The 21,760-nt window shown below is 37.3% G+C and overlaps 1 protein-coding gene across 1 annotated transcript in view; it reads right to left on the reverse strand.

Moving 5' to 3' along the window:
* Nucleotides 1-21,760, reverse strand: part of LOC107568233 (low-density lipoprotein receptor-related protein 1B-like) — a 159,521-nt gene that overhangs the window by 101,451 nt on the left and 36,310 nt on the right. The window contains exons 9-15 of the mRNA XM_016254167.1: nucleotides 17,797-18,033; nucleotides 17,423-17,603; nucleotides 9,828-10,047; nucleotides 8,785-8,974; nucleotides 4,963-5,085; nucleotides 4,144-4,284; nucleotides 2,032-2,157 (exon numbers count right to left, since the gene is read on the reverse strand). Coding sequence (XP_016109653.1) covers nucleotides 2,032-2,157; nucleotides 4,144-4,284; nucleotides 4,963-5,085; nucleotides 8,785-8,974; nucleotides 9,828-10,047; nucleotides 17,423-17,603; nucleotides 17,797-18,033 — 1,218 coding nt within the window. The remainder of the gene's footprint in view (nucleotides 1-2,031; nucleotides 2,158-4,143; nucleotides 4,285-4,962; nucleotides 5,086-8,784; nucleotides 8,975-9,827; nucleotides 10,048-17,422; nucleotides 17,604-17,796; nucleotides 18,034-21,760) is intronic.

Here is a 21,760-nt window from a genome sequence, read left to right on the forward strand (position 1 = left end):
ATATATATATATATATAGGTGTGTGCCACTGTAAAGACTAGGTCTATTGCGCACAGCCTCATTTTCATCCACGAAAAAAATTGTAAATGCTGTCTACCCTGACTAAAGTCCAACCACCCATCATATAAAACCCACACAGCCACAAATGGAGATAAGAGGTGCGTTTTCTGCTCTTGAGGTCCCATTCATCAAGCTACCCTGGTCACCACCACCCCAGCTTGAATTAAAAAAAAAAAGTATATCGATACAGTCCTGCCCTATAATTTTTCACATTCTAAAAGCTGTTTCACTCTGAAATATGTCACAATACATAAATCAAGTCAGCCATAACTTTTGTTACATGACTAAGTTTGCTGAGCAGAACACTAATTATGAGATGATGTTAAATCAAAAATGAAAGATGCAATAGGTTTGTTTTTGGTTCTATTTAAATACACACACACACACACACACACACACCTACACACCCACTATTAAGGGTGTATTCACACCTGTCTTGTTTAGTGACATTGAATCGAACTCAAGTTCGTTTCCCCCCTTGGTGCGGATCTTTTGGGCAGGTGTGCATACAGCAATCACACTCGGGTGCGGACCAAACAACTGCACTGAGACCCAGCTGAAGAGGTGGTCTCGGTTCGGTTCCAAACGAACTCTGGTACACTTGAGAATTTCTGTCCAATGAATGGATGACCTTAGCACATGTGTGGTTTTGTTTACAATTTCTGGTTCACTTGCAAAAAGGGCAGCGTGAAAGAGAACCACACCAAACAAAAAAAAAGCAAGTAAACTAGTGGACTTTCCTGGTGTGAATACACCCTAAATCACCAGTTTTTGAATCCTAATCCTAGTGGCCATACTTTTAACACACATATAAGAGGTAATCAATTTAAGTCTAAGGGTAATTTCTTTAAAGTGGTTTACTCTGACGCGTGACTCCAGGAATTAGTCCCACCAAAAGGCAATAATTTAATTCCGAGCTAATTGATCAAAATTTCATTGATACACCAGAGACTATTTTACAGCCAATTCAAGCAATTCTCTGCTTCAGATCATCTTGAATCATGAAATATTAAATCGCTTTAACATCTGCTGTCAATTTCAGTTCCTCACTGATTCAGTATAATCACTTGTGTTCCACATCGCTTTGCTCTAACAGCTTCTGCCAAGTCAACAAAGGCCTGAGCCGTCTCCGGCTGGAGGGTCAGCTTTATCAGAGGGATGTCAGACTGTTGACAGCATTTATCACATCTGTTCTTCCCTTCCATTGATCTTACAGCACTTAAACTAGTGAAAGAGTGTTAACTCCTGGAAACAGGCCAGGTGTTACTCTAGTTTGTAAAAAGAAGGTTGGGGAAAAGTGATTCTGACAATCCGTAGCAAGAAAGTTCACTTCATTGCACATACGCACTTATCGATTATCATGCTCTCATAAAAAACAAGTCAACGCTCCTTGGCCTATTACAGTACCTGAGAAGGTAGCTCAACTCTGACAGATACTGCGAATTCAAACACATCAGTGAGATAAATAATAAACCAACATTTAAAAAATAGAAGTTGAATCACTCTACAATTGCAAAAGCTGATGTTGTCACTCACTTTTCAATGGCATAAGAAAACGGCAATGTTCACAGTTCCTACTGAAATCCATGTTTTAAAACAATTTGTTTTTAAACTGTAATAGTATATATGACCTTAGAATACATTTTTTGCATCTTAAAATATGAAAATATGCATGTAATGCCAATAAAATGTTCTGGCTGAAAAATGTAGCAAAAACTTTAATAATTTAAACAAGACTACAAGAAAAAATAATTTTGTATGTGGGTTGCCCAGTTATGCCACTTATAATATGATGTTAATTATTAAATATGAATAATTAAGTGATATTAATGTTCTACAGTTATGTGACTCTGAAATAAGAAAGAATAATAAAATAATACATAGAGGATTAATAAGTTTTATACGTTTTATAATAAGTGACCCTGATGTTGGTGCATGAATCTTAATGTATATGAGGGAGTAGAGTTCTACCTGAGCATGTTTTATTAGACTCATCTTCGTTATCTCCACAGTCATTGGCTCCATCACAAAGCCACCTTTTGGGTATGCAGCGGTTATTGGGACACTTGAACTGGTCAACCGGGCAACTGTGGTTAGCTGGAAGGAACAACAGAAACAAAAAATTCAGTGCATGTCAAACAAAATGTTTTGTTCTAAAAAAAAAAATACATATTGTATCAATATTGTATGTTGCAAAGCTGCAAATGCTTGATATATATTTCTATTGTTTTTATTTATGTATGTTTATTTATTTATGACATGTTTTGTTATACTGCTGACAGCCCGCTCTACATATAAGTGAGTTCATATCCATAATACTCTACTTTTTTTTTTTTTTGACACAGCAGTTTTCATGGTGCTATTCATCTATTCTCTTGAGCTAGCTTCACATTTATCTCAAAAATATGAGTTTGCCTTCAGGCTTTTGGGTTTATTTAAAGTAGCACCTGTGTTTTCCTCTCCTATTTGCTCTATTTGATAATATAACCTGCTATTACTCATAACCCTGGATACTCAACGCGTCCCCAACAGACAATGAGTAACAGATAAAATGGAAAACCGGATTCAAGTGGGATCAGGCAGTAAAGTTTCAGCTGTATTAAACTATAGGACATCCCAGCAGAGCAGAAAATTGATTTTGCAATTCTGATCATTTTGGCAGAACATCACGTTAAAGTATTTCTCATAGTGAAAAATGACTCAGCCCCCAAACGTTTTAACATGGTGCTTATCTTATCGATTAGCTCATGAGCTGATTGTGCTGTGGGATGCACTGCATGGGAGAACATTTTGATACTGGCATTCTTCCCGTTTGATATTGCAGCCGTTTTTCCCTGAGATGCCAATTAACAACTTGTTAATCATTTACAAATTATATGCAAACAGGCTGCTTGTTCAGGTTTACCTTTATGTAGATGCTTTTATCCAGTGCAATTCAAGCTACGGTCTATATTTTATCAGCATATGCATTTACTTATTATTATACAGCTTTCTGGAATTATTGATTCTGACTAGTCATTTGGGGCATTGTGAATAAAAAAATGTGCATAATGACCATTAACCACAGGTGGGCCCAATGGCGCTCTTTTTGTTTGTTGTTTGGTTATTTGATAGAAGTAATATCGACAGAGAAATGTAGACCTTCGTGACAGAAAAAATGCATCAACAAAAATGTTTGGATGGCACCCGGTGGCTGTTTGTGGTATAACTCCCTAAATAAAATCTTACAGGAACCTAATTTTTTTTTATCAACTTCAAATTTGGAACATAACTTATTTAGACACAAGGCTTTAATTTTATATCAATTTTGGATTAAAAAATATTTTGTAAAATATTTACTTTATATAAAATAAAAAAACTTGGTACAGTGCATTTTCTTTATAGCAAATTTAAACTTCTATAATTTTTTGATACTTTAATATTTTGAAATGATTCTACTTCTGCAGTAATCTGCAGATTATCTTCTTAAAAAGGAGTCCAACCTTAGGTCTGTATTCCAAAGTTTTCATGAATTATAATAATTTAAGTTTGGATAGTGCACTTTCACGTCTTTGTTCAAAAATAGGGGGGTGGCACTTAAGGGGTTAAACTGTATTTTTGACCACTCACTTCACCTTTGTTCTCTTTACAAATCAACACATTTGTTTGATGACTTCTACGTGGGGATTTTAATAAAAAAATGTATTGAAAAATGTCAAACTAATATGTATGAATATAGTTTGGGGCTTTCAGTTTTTATTTTTTTAAATAAATGAATTAATACTTTTATTCAGCAAGGAGGCATTAAATTGATAAAAACTGACAGTAAAGACATTTATAATGTTACAAAAGGCATCTATTTCAAATAAATATATTCATTGAATCCTGAAGTTTTTTTTATTTTTTTACTATATTTTTGATCAACTAAATATAGACTTCCTTCCAAAAAAAAAATTATAATAATTTGTGACATTGTTGTAGTGTTCATCTTGTTACCAGTTCAGTAAAAAAAATGGATGACACCTGTGATACCTGAATAGAATGGAAATTTTGTATTGAGTAAATACATCACAAGCATATAAAGAAAGAAAACAAGGTACATACAGCATATGTGGGCCTCCTCATCACTGCCATCTAAACAGTCATCATCTCCATCACAAATCCAATTGACTCGTATGCAGCGCCAGTTTCTGCACTGAAACTCATCAGTTTTGCACTGCTGGGGCTCCTCTTGACCTGCAGAGTCTTCAGGAGAAGAAAAAACTGAATTGTAAAAAAAAAAAAAACTTAAAGGAAATTATAGTCAGTCTCAGTGTTTGGGCAATGTGGAGTCTGAGGGTAAAACTAAAACTACCATTATTGTCATGCTACTTTTTCAATTAAATCAAGCATGCTACTATTTAAAGCAGCACAAATTTAGATTCTGTCCTTGTCTTTAGTTGAGTGACTGATGACTTCTATGAAGGACTAGGACTGCTATAAAAAATAAAATGAAGCATTAAATTAGCAATTTATGATTTAAAAAATAATTTAATAGATTTTTTTTTAAATGATAAATAAGAAGACATTTTAAATGTATGCTTAAAAGCAAAGTTAAATGTAACAATAATAAAAAAAAATACCTTGGCCTTGATGAACAATGGCCACCAGCAAAGGCATAGGTTTTTGGAAATTTTGAAAAATTTTACATACAAACATATTGACATTCAGAGGTTTTTACATTTAACTATTTATAAACATTTGTTAAATAAAATAATTTAAATACGACAATTTGATAGTCATTTAGAAAATTTTACTTACATTACTTATAATGAACACATTGGTAACCAATTTCTTTATTTTATTTTTTAAGAGGCTCTCTTAGTCCTCAACAGACTCTTTGTCCTGTATTTTTCTAAGGGAATGGTATTTAAAACAGCCTACCAGAGCATGTGACATTGTTCTTGTCCAGGTGCTGGTTGTCGCCACATGCGCACACCCGGCCTCCTGGGACGGCCAAACAGAGGGTACCGCAACCACCATAATTCACCCGGCAGGCATTGTCACCTAAAAAATAAACATAGGCCTAAACAACAGATATCTACAAAACTTCTTTCCCACTGGCAGAACGACTGTTTATGTGTTCATCCCTTTATGGCTTTTAGCAATGTCTCTCCTTGAAGCACAGAACATAAAGTTCTTCTTCACTGCCCACTCAGAACCAATTTCCTGCTCTTCTGGGATGCTGGTGGTACACAGGGGGCATTATTTTTAATCACATGTCAAGTAAATTATGGGAAACACTGGAGACGAGAGCCACTTTTGACACTCTTATTCTTTCACAAGACATCATTTGTTGTGTGGGCAATGACACCTATGATGGGGGACGAGAGGAGAAAAACACAGTTTTGTGAGCAAACTGTCACTTATTAAGTTGAGGCATGGGGACAATAATAAGGTTTCATTTAGAGAGGGGTTGAAAGGCATTGCCTGAACCAATGAGATAAAAACTGTTTTGTAATGGCCAATCTGTGGTACTCCAGGGAGCGGAAACACAATTAATCTTTTTCCTGACAAGCGCTTTGAAGAAATTCCTCTTCGGCTGAGAACGTAGACTGTCAAAAAGCCCATATTTTTGAGGCAGGAAATTCATACATGACATAACAGCAGTTCCCCACCTTCTCCTGTCACAAGTCTTGGTGTTGTGAATGCTGTAAGTTTGATGTCAAGAGGAGAATATTTAAAACATGATACGAGTCTGCTGGTCCCGAATGCCTATGTAGTCATTCTCAAAAGAGTGAGTCTCTCTGACAAGCAGCGTACTGTCTGCTCCTCTGAAAACGCACCGCCCTTAGGTAAGTAAGAGATGAAACATGTGGGAGCCGAACACACGGCTGCGTTCTCTGTGCTGCTCGTCTGCATGTGCAAGGGCCCCGCTGAGCAGCGTCCCTCCCTCTGCGTGTTGTGACTGGCAGTTATGAGCGAAGATGACAGTAATCATCCCTCCTTGCCTCAGACATCCACACAGAGTTAAACATTCTAAACAGAGCTTAAGCCCCCACTTGAGCAGATTAAACCCACCCACTCAACAGTACGGCTCCAGCTCTGCAGTTGGGTTTATGCTGATTAAAGTTAAAACCATGAACAATTGTAATAGCTGCACTGTTTGTAAAAATGTCATTTATTATGAATTCTCTGAAAGAATGCACTACTCCATGTAATATGTGAAACAATTTTCCCACCAGATTTTTTTGTGCATTTATTTCAAGCATATTACAGTTTGGTAAAAATGAACCATTATGTACCAAAGTCAAAAGTTGTGCATCATTCAGAAATGAATTGAAAAACATCCACAAAGTTTAGGTTCGGTATTTAATTAGATTTTAAATTTAATTAGATCTTTTTAAATTGTATTCATTTATTTCATTGCAAAAATGTAAAAGTATTTACTGTCACATTTTTATCTAAAAAATGCATTCCTGATGTATTAACAGAGGTGGAAAGTAACAAATTACATTTAGTCTCGTTACTGTAATTGAGTAGCTTTTTTGTGTACTACTTTTTAAAGCAATTTTAAAAAATTTTAATTTAGTAATTTTACTTTTACTTAAGTATATTTTGTTTGAAGTATTGTACTTCGCTACATTTTAAAACACATTAATTACTGAGTAAAAAAAAAATTGCTCCCTGGAAACTACTGCAGTAAATTATGGGCAGGAGAACAAACCGGTGCTAAAATCACAAGAAAGATGGAGACGGACAAGACAGGCGTTAGTGGTGCAGACCCAGCTGAAAACGAAACCCCGTCGTATTCTGCTGAAGTTCAACTCGAAGGAAATGAAGTGAACCCCTGGCCATGTTAATGCTCTGTTATGCAGTGTAAGCTATGTTTGCCTAGGGAGACCAAACTAGCAACTTATAAAATCTCGACATCAACCCTTCGCAAGAATGTAGAGTTAAGGTAAATACTTGCATTGTTGCATTGGTGGTTAAAATGAAGCTTAGACAGCTTAACAAAAGGTTTTGCACAAATTAGCCAAAAAGACAGTGGTGCAGGGTGTGCGATATACTGTATATCGTCTGCGATAATATCCTAATTGTGGTTTTAACGATGTGGGATTTGACATTATCAGTATTTTGCCAAAAACCAAACAAAACACTCCTACAGAGTGCCATGAAGTCTAGTAGATTAGACTAGTGCACGTGTGCATTTAGAGTGTGTTCTTTCACTGCGTGATTCAGTCTGTTAAAATGCATTTAGAATGATCACAAAATTGAAGATATAGGGGCAGAAAATGTATATATTTATATCATTTCATATAGTAAATCGCAAAGAGTGACGTTTTTTCCTCCAAAAATCAACATGATTACAATATAGATTTATTTTTTTACAACAGTTCAATTAACAATAAGTTAATTAAGAGACTTTTAGACACCATATTGCCTGTTTTTGCTCTATTTTGACAAAAATAATTCCAAACACAGCCACCATATAGCACAGTTTTGCATCTCTGAGCAATGACGGTGTTTCATTCCTGAATGAATCAACCGTTTAAATGACTCGGTTCAATCGCGATGACTCACTTATTAACAGTGACTTGCTGACACCTACTGGCGGTTTTAATTTCACATTTAAAGTATCTTTAGATTTTAATTTAGAAAAAAATGTTAATATAATTTCAAATGAGTATTTAACATTTGATGTCTTATATATCAAAACATTATTTCTGCATTTGTAACTGCAGGTTAAATGCATTCATGTCCTACATTAAACAGTGTGTAGTTTTGTTGATACTAATTTAATTTGCCTGGTAACAGCACAAATGTCTTATTATTCTAAAAAACTGATTCCTTTAATTAAAAACAACTGGTTTGAGATTTATAGGCCTATGTGTGTCAAACTCACTTCCTGGAAGGCCCCAGCCCTGCAGAGTTTAGTTCCAACCCTGCTCCAACACACATACCATGTAGTTTTTAAATAAGTCTAAATGATTAGATTAGCTGGATCAGATGTGTTTAATTATGGTTATATCTAAACTGTGCAGGACTGTGGCCCTCCAGGAACTCAGTTTGACACCCTTGGCCTATACCATTTTTGCCTCCCTCCCACAGTTAAAATATAACTAAGTAATTTTTACTCTGAGTAAATTTTAAACAAGCTACTTTTTACTTTTACTTGAGTAGATTTTTAGACTGGTACTTTTACTTGTACTTAAGTAAAATGTAATTAATGTAATGGTACTTTTACTTGAGTAGAATATTTTCGTACTCTTTCCACCTCTGTGTATTAATCACTTACAAAAACAAGGAAATAAAATCTTACTGAGCCCAAACTATGGAATGGTAGTACACATTAATAAATGAACTTTTTTTTTTTCTTGCCATGGAAGAAGAACAATTAATTTTCCAGAATGCTCTAATTTACTCTTCAAGTTTTCAAAATGGAAGCAACATGACTTAGGTCACAAAATGGAGAACGTAAACAGAAGTTGCCTACTCTTGCCAACAATTAAAATGAGATTTTAAAAAAAAATTTGGAATTTCAATTTAGTAAATTCATCTTCCTTAAATCTTTCCTTAATCTTTGTTGTGGTAAGTTCAATTTACATTACAACTTACCTGTATGAATTAAAAGGGAAAAAATATTAAGTCTGACCATTACTCATCAAAATATTATTTTTAAAAAAGATGAAAAAAATGTGTAATTCTGTAATCTTTAACTTTTCTTAAATTGACTTTTAAAGTGTTAAGTTAAAGTGACTTTACCCAGCTGGCTTTGTGCATAATATACTCGGAGCCCGAACAGAGGTGGCCGTTCACTCCTCAACAGAGTGACTTCGCCAGAGACCAGATCCAGCTGGAAGATGGAGGCATTCATGTACTCCGTCCAGAAGATGGAATTTTGGTACTGTGCAATCCCAAACGGGTGATTGAGTTCCCTGCCACTGTACACAACCTACAGTGAATTGCAAAAAATAAAAAATAAAAAAACACACACACACACATTACCATGCACTGTTCTGACAACTCAGAAAAAAGATTAACTTTTTTTCTCTTTAACATCTAATTTTTTCTCCTACACAGTAATGGAATGAAAAGTTTAAAAAATAATGTCAACAATGTTCCAATGCTTCAAATATATGGCAGCAAAATCTCAAAATGCACGCTCATTTTGCATTAAATTATTCTTCCAAAACCAAATTATCCAAGCTGTGCAGTCAACATACATTTTATAGCTCTATATGTTTATTCTGTCAACGTTTGTCTCAATAATAGAGCAGTTTAGTCATGACGTCAATCCATAGGCCTATCCAGGAAGCTAATTTGCCATGGGATCCCTCAGGAATTTCAAATGGGTTTTTATAAGTGGTTTTCGATCTGGAGTAAAATAAAGTTTGTGGTGAACATTACTTGAAGTTACTTCCCTTCTGTGCAACAACCTAGGCACAGTAAGACCTACAATTTCATTTTTGAAATCACTGCCGGATTAAAAATGTGCAAGTGTGAGTGTACATGCTTGATTAATTGTTGAGTTGTGGTCCTTATAAGCCAGCATTAGCATTGGAGTTGAGGGCCATATTAGCAACTTATTAGAAACAAAATTCACATTTGAGGTATGACTGGTGATAATTTATATGTTGTAGAACAAGAGAAGAAGTATTTTCAATTAAATTATGAGGGAACCCACGCTAAAATGTTAATTCTCTTTCAGGTTTTAGGAAGCTCTTTCTCATTTGTTAAAAATAATCCCATTTGATTTCTAAGATTTCTAAACTAAGAAATAGCAATATTTGAGCAATTTCACTCACCATTCTGCCAGTGCCATTGAGGTAGATTCTCTCAATGTGATCATAATAGGCATCACACCAGTACATGGTACTGGTTCCATGGTCAAGAGTAAGTCCATTAGGCCACAGCATGTTAGATGTGACAAATATGTTCCTGTTGGAACCGTCCATCCAGGCTTTCTCTATTCTACCGATGCTGTCGTTCACCTCATCCTCTTCCCAATCCGTCCAGTACATCCAACTGTACCCAAAACCAGAACAGAGTCAGTGTAGTCCTTGAAAACAGCACTTGTATTTACTTTTGAAGCAGGCATGAATATCAATCACATATTACTCGCTAAGACAGGAAGTGTACAGCTGAAGCAAATTGAAATAAATTGCCTGCAGGTCTAAAAATGTACAAGCTTAACTGAACATAACAAACAAAATATGCTTAAGCAAAGTCAACAACTCGCACATAGGGGAATCTGGAAATGAATCTGTTTATGTGTACATATGTATTTTTTTTACATTTCCCTTTCTACGTTAGGCGTATAGATGCCAACATGAACTGTGATGGGTTAGTGATATTTGAAAAGTGATTAGGTCAACGTTCTGACATGATCCTTTCACTAGTAAGTGTGCTTAAGGGATTTGTTGCCTCTGAGTACTACTCAGCGGTCAACGCAAGCTTTTCTGTCTCATCAATGATACAAGCCGTGCTTCAAGTACACCACATAAAACAGAATTGGACAGAGGGCGAATCAAGCGTTCTCTGTCCCGGTGCGTTGGCTACATGACCACCTGAATTATTCAGAAGACAAACAGCATGATCCAAGGCTGCACATTTCAGACTGTAACAGCATGCAGGGTCCAACCAAAATGAGCAAAGATTACATGGCATTTTCCATGAGTACAGCACAAAACAGGGCCTGAGGCTCGTAAAAAATGAAGTCTTGCTTTTATATATATAATTTTACTTTTACTTTTTCAGCTAATGGTCAGTCAAAAAGGTGTTTAACCTTCATAACATTTTATATGTAATATTTATAATATAACACAGTATAACTTTTAGGAGGTGAAACTAAACTATTTATGACCAGTTTATATGCTCACAATTACTGTATATTGAACACACAAAATTATATGTCCACACTTGTGTCCAATATGTAAAAAAATAGACATATATAATCAAGCATAAAAAAATAATTGGCATTAATTTTACAGTAACAAAACAAAACAAAACAATAAACACTAGGGTTAAAAATGTAGCCTGAAGTAGTTGCTGACAATATTTCATAAATTGATGTAAACTTGTCCAATGAGGCTTTTCTTAAAATAATTTGGATTTAAGCCAGCAGAAAAATAGGGTAACACTTTATTTTAGGGTCTCTTAACTAGTTGCTTATTAGCATGCATATTACTAGAATATTAGCCATTTATTAGTACTAATTAAGCACATATTAATTATTCTACATGACGTTATTCTACATCCCTAATCCGATCCAATACCTAAACGTAACAACTACCTTACTAACTATTAATAAGCAGCAAATTAGGATTTTATTGAGGGAAAAGTCATAGTTAATAGTGAGTAAGTGTTCCCTATTCTAAAGTGTTACCAAAAACAATTTAATCCAATAATATTCCAATATTTCTCATGTTAAAAAAACACAAAATTTGTGCATCTAATGCTTAAAAAAAGTTGCATATACAGTACTGTTCCAATGGTGTTTTTTTTTAATGTTTCTGATGTTATGCTATGATGTTTTTGAAAGAATGCTAAACAAGAATGCTCAACATGTCGGCATTATTTGATCAAAAATCCAATAAAAACAACAATATTGTGAAATATTATTACAATTGAAAATAACTATTATATTAGAATGCTATATTAGTATGTAATATACTGTCACTTTTGATCAATTAACACCCTTTTCTAAAAAAATAAAATACTGAACCCAAAGTTTTTAATGTTTTTGAATGTGTTTGTGGAGTAGCTAATGGCCAGAAAGTGAGAAATAAAGACAAAAATAAGGAGTAAATATAGCTGAGGATATGAGTGAGAGATAGACACTGAAGATTTCATGAATTCCCTAAACTGGAGAATCAAGCTAGAACAACAATGACTTCATTACACTGTGGAGTTTATGCTCTATGAACTGGTAGGAGTATACAAAATCAGTTTTGACCATCAGAAAATCCCACAGTTTAGAAAATCTGCTCCTGGGAATGAAGATAGGACAGCAATGAAGTGAGCACAGAGTAGAGATAAAAAATATATCAAACAAATGGAAAGACAGAGATGTAAATTGTGATAGTCCAAATGACAGAATGCAGGATACTAAAAGAGAGAAAAGAGTTACTGAGTCAGGCAAGTTCATTCTTATCATGTTATCACAGGCTGCTTTTGGCATCAACAGAGAGATGTATACTGTATGGGGGGAAGAGATAAAGAAATCAGGACAGGTGGGTGTTATTTCAGGGAGGGAAGCCCATCCAGCAGACCAGACAAAGATCAACATGCCACCTGCCTAAATGATAGATGGCCAACTTCTAATTACAGGGCCTAACCTCATTTCTATAAATAAGCCCACAGAGGTGGGTCAAAACAACACAGCCAAAATTGTACTAGATATCATAAAAATAAAGGTTAAATTGGTAAGGTATTTTGATTCAATTCAGTCATAATTGACCCTTCGCAAAGACTTCGCCCCCTTAGTTACTGTTGCGATGTCCGACAAGTCATGGCACTTTCATGCAGTGAAAAATACATTGTAGAGCAAAGAGGACACTGACAACACACAAGACAGAGCAGGTTACTTTTGGTATAAAACAAAGTCAGCTTTCAAATTTGGTCATTTGTTTTAAGAAATTCAAACAATAAATACCATTTTGTGGCTTTTTAATGTATTGTGACAGATCGCTGTAGCGTCTAAGTTCAAGTGGCATGTGAATCGATCATCTCTTCCTCTTTACTAGTTAAAGCACAAAATAAACATGACTGAACATCAGAAGGTATCTTGTTTCAACTGTGGAAAGATGTCAATACACACCATTTTTCAAATTCAACTCCACCGACGTTAATCTACTCTCCTGTCTGGTTTGTTTGATGAACAACATGCCAGATTCGGCGTTATGATTTGTCAGATCACCTGTCAATCAAATTCCCAGCGAAGGGTCAATTAAGATATTTAAGTAAGATATTTTCACTGGATTGTTAATATTTTGGACACATTTAACACCGCATTTGGATCAACAAATATCTATTTGGGGGGGGTGGACCAGGACATGGAGCACGTGGGGAACAAAACACAAGACTGACATTACTCCCCCCTCCTGGAAAGCGCGTCAACAATATCCAATGGGGAGGGGGTTGGGCGCTACCCGTTCCAGGACCCATGACGGATCAGGCAGTTTGGGGCACCATGGCGGAGCAGGCAGACTGGGAAGCCATGGCGGAGCAGGCACACTAGGAGGCCATGGTCGGAACAGACAGTTCAGGAGGCAATGGCGGAGCAGACAGTTCAGGAGGCAATGGCAGAACAGGGAGCTCGGGGAGCCATGGCGGAGCAGACAGTTCAGGAGGCCATGGCGGAACAGGGAGCTCGGGGAGCCTGGCCTCGGCACTCGGCCCAGCATCCACAGATGGACCCCTACTACCCCGGGGACTTGAGCCCTCCTTGGGCTGGACATGGGAACTGGACCCCTTTCTGGGCTAGACTCGGGGACTGGAGCCCTCTCTGTTCTAAACTCGGGGATTGGAGCCCTCTCTGGGCTAAACTCGGGGACTGGAGCCCTCTCTGGGCTAAGCTCGGGGACTGGAGCCCTCTCTGGGCTAAGCTCGGGGACTGGAGCTCTCTCTGGAGCGAGCTCTGGGGCTGGAGCCGACACTGGAGCGAGCGCTGGGGCTAGGATGAGGGCCGAGAACAATCTTTTCCTCCTCATCCTCCTCCTTTGGGTAAGGGTGAATGGCGCGTCTGGTGGGCTTGACATCGGTGTGGCCGGTGGGATTGAGAATGCCGTGGTCGGCGGACTTCACTTTGGAGCGGCCGGCGGGCTTGAGAATGCCGCTGCCAGGGCGGACTTGATGGCGGGCTGGTTCTGGCTCGGGGCTGGACGGTCTCCAGACACTGGAGGATCCCTTCCCTCCAGCTTAGTCCCGTGTTATCTGGGAGGTCCAGAACAGAGAGTTGATGGTGGCGTCATCCAACGCCGTCTCTCCCAGGCATACCCAATGCAGAACTCCCAGGCATACTCGAAAAAAAGGGGAGATCCTTATGGGCTAAAGCAATGAAATGTGCAGCGGTTTCCATATCGCGGGGAGAAACAACAAGAAAACAAAAGACTTTTCAAAAAACGAAAACAAAATGGGGAGAAGGGGCGCCGCTTACTGTTATCGGTGCTGTCTTCTGTCACAGTGTGCCTACTGTGAGGAGCGAGGAACTAGGAGTGAGGAGAATGCAGGAGAATCAAGATCAACAGTCTTTATTGACATCAAGGAATCACACGTAGGACATGGGATCGACGTTCAAGACAGCACGCTAGACATGGAAACACACAGGGCTTAAATCATGGAAACTAATGGGACACACCTGGGATCAATATAACTAAACGTGGAACACCTGGAACAAATTATCATAATAAGGGGGGGAACCAGGACATGGAGCACGTGGAGAACAAAACACAAGACTGACAAAATTATGATAATTTCATAATTTTTAAATTAATTAAAGATTAAGTTATTATAATAATATTGGATAATATTCTAATAATTATTAAATTGTTAAAACTTACAATTTGATAAGTTGCCTCTTAACTTATCATAAATCTGATAAGTTTCTCACTCTTACAGCCACAAAAAGCTAGTTTTGCTTTGAAGCACTGTACATGAATCACTCTATTTTGGCTGTCATTCAAAGTGCATGCAGTCTATGCTCTGATGGCCTGTTAGAGAGGTCAAAAATTTACATCCACTCCAAATTTCCATCTTCCACCTTCATCCTTTTCCTCTGAGACTTTTTTTTTTTTACCGGCTGTCAAAACAGGACACATCAATGGCGCCTCAGAAGAGGTGTGCTTCTCATTTCCTGTCTGAGCCCTAGCTCCAGAAAGCTTCAGCTTTCCACTCCCAAAGAATAGTGTCAAGCAGTCTGCATGACATCCTCTGAGCTGGCAGTTCAGCAGACATTGCTTTTAATGCAGATTTTAATCGCTTCCACACCACTGAAGTTATCCCATCGGGAATGACATGTGGTGGTGACTGGGAGATAAGTTGGCATTTTTGCATTTTACTCATGCAAATGTGCACTATTTGCAAGTATCTGTTGACAAACTCATAAAAAGACAGTTTCTAGCTTCCTGTCATTGCCCAATGTTTATTTTATTGTTAGCACTCCATTCAAGATACATTAGCTTTATTAAATGCGAGAGAGATAGAGAGTCGCATAAATTGTACAAGCGTGAGGTCTGAGCAATGAATATAATTATGGCATGAGTTAATGAACCCATTGTGTCTGGAAATAATGAAACTATTCTGCATTTGCTTTCCCTCTCTTCAAATGATTTGGTAGTCAACACCACTTGTGTTCATTAAAGATGGTAAAAATCTATTCCAACCTATATTAATTACTTAATGATAAGTGCACACTTTTAAATAAGCCATTTATTTACAGAGATTTAAAAATAAATTAATTAAAAAGTACTCAACGCATCTTCAAGATACCACTTGGAATGCCCCAAAAGATCTGACGACCATCGACCAATCAGTATTTCGGTACTTGAGTACTTTTTAATCGGATAAAAAGAGAGTGAGCAGGTTGTCTGATTGGATATGAGAGGGCCGAGAGTGGTTGTTGCCTCATTGCAGTATCTCGCTTCTTCAGCCTTGGCTGCCTGCACCTCCTCAGGATTCATGAGTTACTCTCACACCCAGGGAGGGTGATAATGAGATTGGCTCTGGGCCATCAAACTCACCATTTTTACTGGCCATGCCATGCCAGCTTACTGGTGCACACACACACATTAACCAGTACAGACATACATGCTTCACTACTCTATGTACAATTGCAATCGCCTCTGAAGCCATGCAGTGTAAACAAATGTTAGTAAATAAACTGGAATGAAGACTGTTCCTTCAGGCCAGGAGGAAAGTGAGTAGAACTCAGCATTTCATCACAGATTGCAAATGTTTTTGGATTACTTGTGTTTTTCCAAGCATATTTTAGATTACCAGATTTTCAGTAACACTTTATTTTGATCGTTCACTTTCGACAGTCTACTAACTTTGCAACTACATGTCAACTATCAGTCATTAGAGTATTAGCAGACTTAACATCTGCTAACAACTATTTTGTTGGTCCCCCAACAGACATTCTGCCAACTATAAGTAACTTTGCAAGTACATGTCAACTTATTCTACAAACCCCAACCCTAATCCCATCCTAACAGTCTACTAATACTCTAATGAGAGTCAGCTGACATGTAGTTGCAAAGTTACTAATAGTTAGAATGTCTCAAGTGGACTATTGAAATAAAGTGTAACCGATTTTTCAGTTAATATAAGGTATATGGCCATATCCACAAAACATAGAACACACCTAGGGAGGTCTGATATTCTGGCACCATATTGGTTAAAGTCCCCCTGCAATCACTAATTGTATCCCTTAAAACTCATCTTTGTTCATCAAAATGACATATTTAAATGTTTTTTTCCCCATGAAAATAATTAATTCACATCTTGAAATGGAATATAACTCTTGAATATAACTCTACACCTCATTGAGTATGCGTGAAATCATGAATATGCCTCCACTCAAACACACCAGCTTGGACCTGCTTCACTTTCACTCAGTTAACTCAAATAGTAAATGTTACACAATGGCAAGTGACAATCTTGGATTAATGGTTCTTGGTATGTCATTCATCACAGTTTCAAGAATGAATTCTTAAGCGAATTTATTCAAATTCAGAATTGATTATAGCCTAGAAAGCGTGCAAATAACACTCTCCTCACAATCACTAAAAGGCTGTCACACATCTTAGTTCATCGTGATCTCACAAAGTTATGTTATAATCAATCATCTTATTTACATTGTACCTACACTTTCTTTTGAGAGGATCTGTGCACGTGTAGACCTCAGCACTTTTGCGTGGTGAGTGGATTCTGACTAACTTAAACCTCTGAATGGCCACTGCATTCACGAAACCAACACATATGTCTGTGATTGGCTACATTACTCAATGCTGCAAAAACACATGAAATAGAAACCTTTAACCAGATTTGAAAAGCCCCGCCCCACAAATTGGTGGGATTGGTAACGTTTGTGATGGTAGGAAACATGCGGTTTCAATAATTAAAAATTATTTAAAAAAAATATCCTTTCAAAAAAAAAAAAAGTACAGACCCCTAACCTTTGAAAGGTAGTGTAGATTTTATAATATGGTCCATTTATTGGTTATCAATTTAAATATTAGTGCATCCATGGTAGTTAAATAATAATAAAATATAAAAAAGTAAACAAAAGTAACAAATAGTTCTATTCAAATCATGCATCTATGAATGTTGATAAGCATTTAAAATCATTGTATAATACATAATCTAGGATTGTGATGATCAGCTGTTTATTCTACAGTACCTATTCAAAGGATCCACCACTATGGCTCTAGGGTGAGACATGTCTCCCTCCAAAAGAGTCTTCCTGGTTTCAGATGCCCGCTCCAGCCTAGCCACGCTGATGGTTTTTCTGTAGCCATCGTTGGTCCAGTAGAGATTATTTCCAATCCAATCCACTGAAATCCCCTCCACATTATCAAGATCTGTAAGAGCACACATAATTCGGTTGCTGAAAAGCTGTTATCAAAACAACAACAACAACCTTTGTACCTTTTATTTGATTTTAATTCAAGCGATTTCAGGTATAAACAGAGTCTTTGTGTAAGAAAATGAAGCAATTTCACAAACTGAAAATACCAATGATATGAAGAAGAATTCAAAATGTTCAGTAATTACCATCTTTGAGAATTGTTTCCCGACTGCTTCCATCGACTTTCTGACGCCCTATCAAAAAACTTGTAGTATCAGCAAAGTAAATGTTTCCGGTTTCAGCATGATAATCAAGAGCTCTTGGATTCACCAAGTCCTCAATAGGAACCATGTACTCATTGATAGACTTCACATTCATGTCCAAACCACGGATTGTCCCAGGTCGTCCCTTTCCATAGAACAGGAAAAGATCATTCTTGGGTTCTGCGATGACACAGATAGAAAATATTAACATAAGTCCTTCTATGTCATTTAAACTACTGGTCAAAAGGTTGGCATACTTATGATTTTTTTTTTGGTCACATGATCCTTTAGAATCATTCTAATATGCTGATTTGCTGCTCAGTTATTATCAGTGCTACAAATATTTATAATGGTTCTTATTATTATCAGTGTTTCTTATTATTGCTGCTTAATATTTTTGTAGAAAGCATGATTTTCTTTGATGAATAGAAAGTTAAAAAGAACTAGGGCTGTGCAATTAATCGCATGCGATTGTCATGCGCATCTCGTGAACTACGGCTCTGTGTAGTGAATGCCGCTCAATCTGAAAGCAGGTGATGGAGATTTATTACTAATCATGGGACCGGCTTTACTGACGAGATGCGCATAGAAATCTTCTGTAATATATGTCTTTACTGTCAATTTCTTATCAATTTAATCTGTCCTTGCTGAATAGAAGTATTTTCATAAAATATAAATAAAAGAATGAAAGTAAATGATGTTAAAGGGGTCATATGATGTTGCTAAAAAGAACATTATTTTGTGTATTTGGTGTAATGAAATGTGTTTATGCGGTTTAAGGTTAAAAAAAACACATTATTTTCCACATACTGTATATTATTGTTTCTCCTCTATGCCCCGCCTTTCTGAAACGTGTCGATTTTTACAAAGCTCATCGGTCTGAAAAGCGAGGTGTGCTCTGATTGGCCAGCTATCCAGTGCGTTATGATTGGTCAAATACCTCAAGCGTGAGAAGGAAATGTTATGCCCCTTACCATACTGTGATGCCCTGTCCGGCCGGAGCGACGAGACAAAAACATTAAAACCCATTATAAACGAGGCATTTGTTGCATCCAGTGGGGACATAATTACGGATTATAATGACTTATACTGTCTTTTTACGCATTGCATCGCGCCGTGTAAACATAAAACCATGTCTGCATTTGTGATCAGAGAAATGACAAACAACAAGTGCTACTCTACACTGCCCAACTCGAGTTTGAATCGTCAGTGGCAAATTCTTTAAATATAAAACAAGTACTTACAGTCTGTGAGTCAGAACAGCCGGCATTGTAGTCTACTCTACCAGGATCAGGAAACAGTCCTCCATAAAATGCGCTGGACACATCTGAATATTTGGGTTAAATTGTTCTGGAACAGTGTTGTAAATACAACTTAACCACTGATTTCTAGTCGTGTCCTCTTTTGGAAGAACAAAGTAGTTTCGCTTTCACAACGAATCAGCGTCACACACCGCGGCCTTGAGTGTGCGGCGGCCTAGAGCAGTGGTTCCCAACCCTGGTCCTCGAGGCACCCCAACACTGCACGTTTTGCATGTCTTCTTAATCAAACACACCTGATTGAGGTCATCAGCTCATTAGTAGAGACTTCAAGACCTCAAATTGGTGTGTCAGAGAAAGGAGACATGCAAAATGTGCAGTGTTGGGGTGCCTCCAGGACCAGGGTTGGGAACCACTGGCCTAGAGTATGCGGAGGCTGGCTTGAGTGAGCAGAGGCCGGTGAGCTTGAGAACGGCGCGGCCGGCGGATTCGACAAAGGAGCGTCCGGCGGGCTTGCGGCAAGTACATGTGACGACCCCGGGCTGGACTTTTGAATAGTACTGTATCTTGGTTTCAACATTGATAATAATATGAAATGTTTATTGAGTGCCAGATCAACATAGAATGATTTCTGAAGGATCATGTGACAATAAAGCCTGTAGTAATGGTTGCAGAAAATTCAACATTGTCATCACAGGAATAAATTAAATTTTATAATATATTACAACAGAAAATAGTTATTCTAAATTGTAATAATATTTCATAATATTACTGTTTCTTGATCAAAGAAATGTACCCTTGAAGAGCATAAGAGACTTCCTTCAAAAATGTAAACTATATATACAGTATAATTATTCCAAACGTTTGACCAGTTGTCTCAGTTTAGTTCCTGTTTGCCCCTATTTGGTTCAGTTCCTGTTCTCGCTTAGTTAATCATCGTTTATTCTGTTCACCTGTTTTGATTAAGTTCTCCACCTGTTTCAGTTTTGCCTAATCACGTTCCTTGTGTTTATATACCCTGTGTTTTCCTCAGTTCCTTTGTCTTGCTTTGAAGTTACGTTGTGGTGCTTATCTCTGCTGTGATTCTGTATTACACCCTTGGATTGATATTAAAGACTCACCTTTTGGATTACCCCTTCGCTTTGTGCCTCATCTACCCACATCGTGACACCAGTAGTGTATAATTTTTTTGTTTGATCCCAAATCAGTTATGTGAAGAACTACAAAGCCCAAACTGGCAGAGGCAGATGTGTTAAGTTACAGAAATGAATGGTGCAATCAGCCCCACTTAGCATCCCTAGGCAAAAATGATCTTGATTGAGAGGATTCATTTGACGAGCACCAGCAATGATATTTTTGTTCATTGAGATTCTGTTTATAAACAGTAAATCTCCTGTTGTCAGATTAACACACAACAAAAGCTGAGGTTACCCATGGGCTTGCAACAAGCTCAAATAAATTAACCTCTAGTCACAGTGGGGATTACACAAAGGGCGACCCGGTCTGTCTGTTATGCGCCAGGCCAATGGCAAAGGAGGAGGATTCTGGGTAAAGAGAGGGACCTCACCTCAACATCCACCCCCTTCCTCATGGGACCACACCAGTGTGGGTGAGACCACACAAATATCACTTCAATTTATCATTCTGAGTGGAAGAGCTCTGCTACCATGAAGACAATTAAGCGGTTTGAGACCTATATATCAAACAACACGGGGACTATTGGATGAAGGCAGCCACAGTCATTTAACATAGCTTCTCATCTGATGGAAAGAGACAGGAAGTGGAACATCTGGCTGGCGGTATAAATCAGAAACTTCTCAAGATGCAGAGCTTGGTTCATTATTGCAGTCACTTCATGCTTAACTCAGGATCATCATTAATTGACCCATAGCTTTCATTGTCAACTAAGTAAAACGTCCATTGATCAGCAGAATCTGCGTATAGGGAACAGAGTGGAAATGGCAGTAATGAATCATTCTATAGGCAGTCAATAAAACAACATCACAACCACGTGGGCCAATCTCCTTAAAAGTTCATCTCCATCTCTGTCAATCCGAGTTAGTGCCAAGACTGGTGCAAATGCTGAACCGCTAAATCTTCCCGCTTAATAGTGTAACGACACACACATTTAAATTTCCAGCTCTGGATAGCTGATGAGAATCTAATAAAACAAACACATATTCCATCACCATTTAGGCAGGGATGACATGACGTTAAGTGTCATAAAACCATTGGGTGCATTTTTTTTTACACTCTGGTGGCAGACAAGAAATATATATTCATTAGGGCTCTCAATAGATAAAAAAAGAGAAAATAATTACATAATAGGGAATTATAGAATTTATGCAACTGCGTCATATTTTTACTGTTACTTTTTTTTTTAAATAACTGATTGCATTAATCCTGTAAAGACAACTGTATCATATTTGTTACAAATTTCTAAGGCCTCTAAATTATCAGCATGATCAAAATGTTGCTGAAAATCCTGTTGTACACAATCTACTACATGCCTTCTATCGTCTGATTGATGGCTTATATTTTTTAGCAAGTAAAAGGCCTTTTAGTATCATTCTAAATATGTTCACCTTCAGGTCGTGGTTAACATGTCTTTTTGCTGTGAAATATTTACTGATTTTTATGAAGTTCAC

This window comes from Sinocyclocheilus grahami, unplaced genomic scaffold (genome assembly GCF_001515645.1).
Source record: "Sinocyclocheilus grahami isolate Dianchi unplaced genomic scaffold, SAMN03320097.WGS_v1.1 scaffold1226.1, whole genome shotgun sequence".
Lineage (NCBI taxonomy): Eukaryota > Metazoa > Chordata > Actinopteri > Cypriniformes > Cyprinidae > Sinocyclocheilus > Sinocyclocheilus grahami.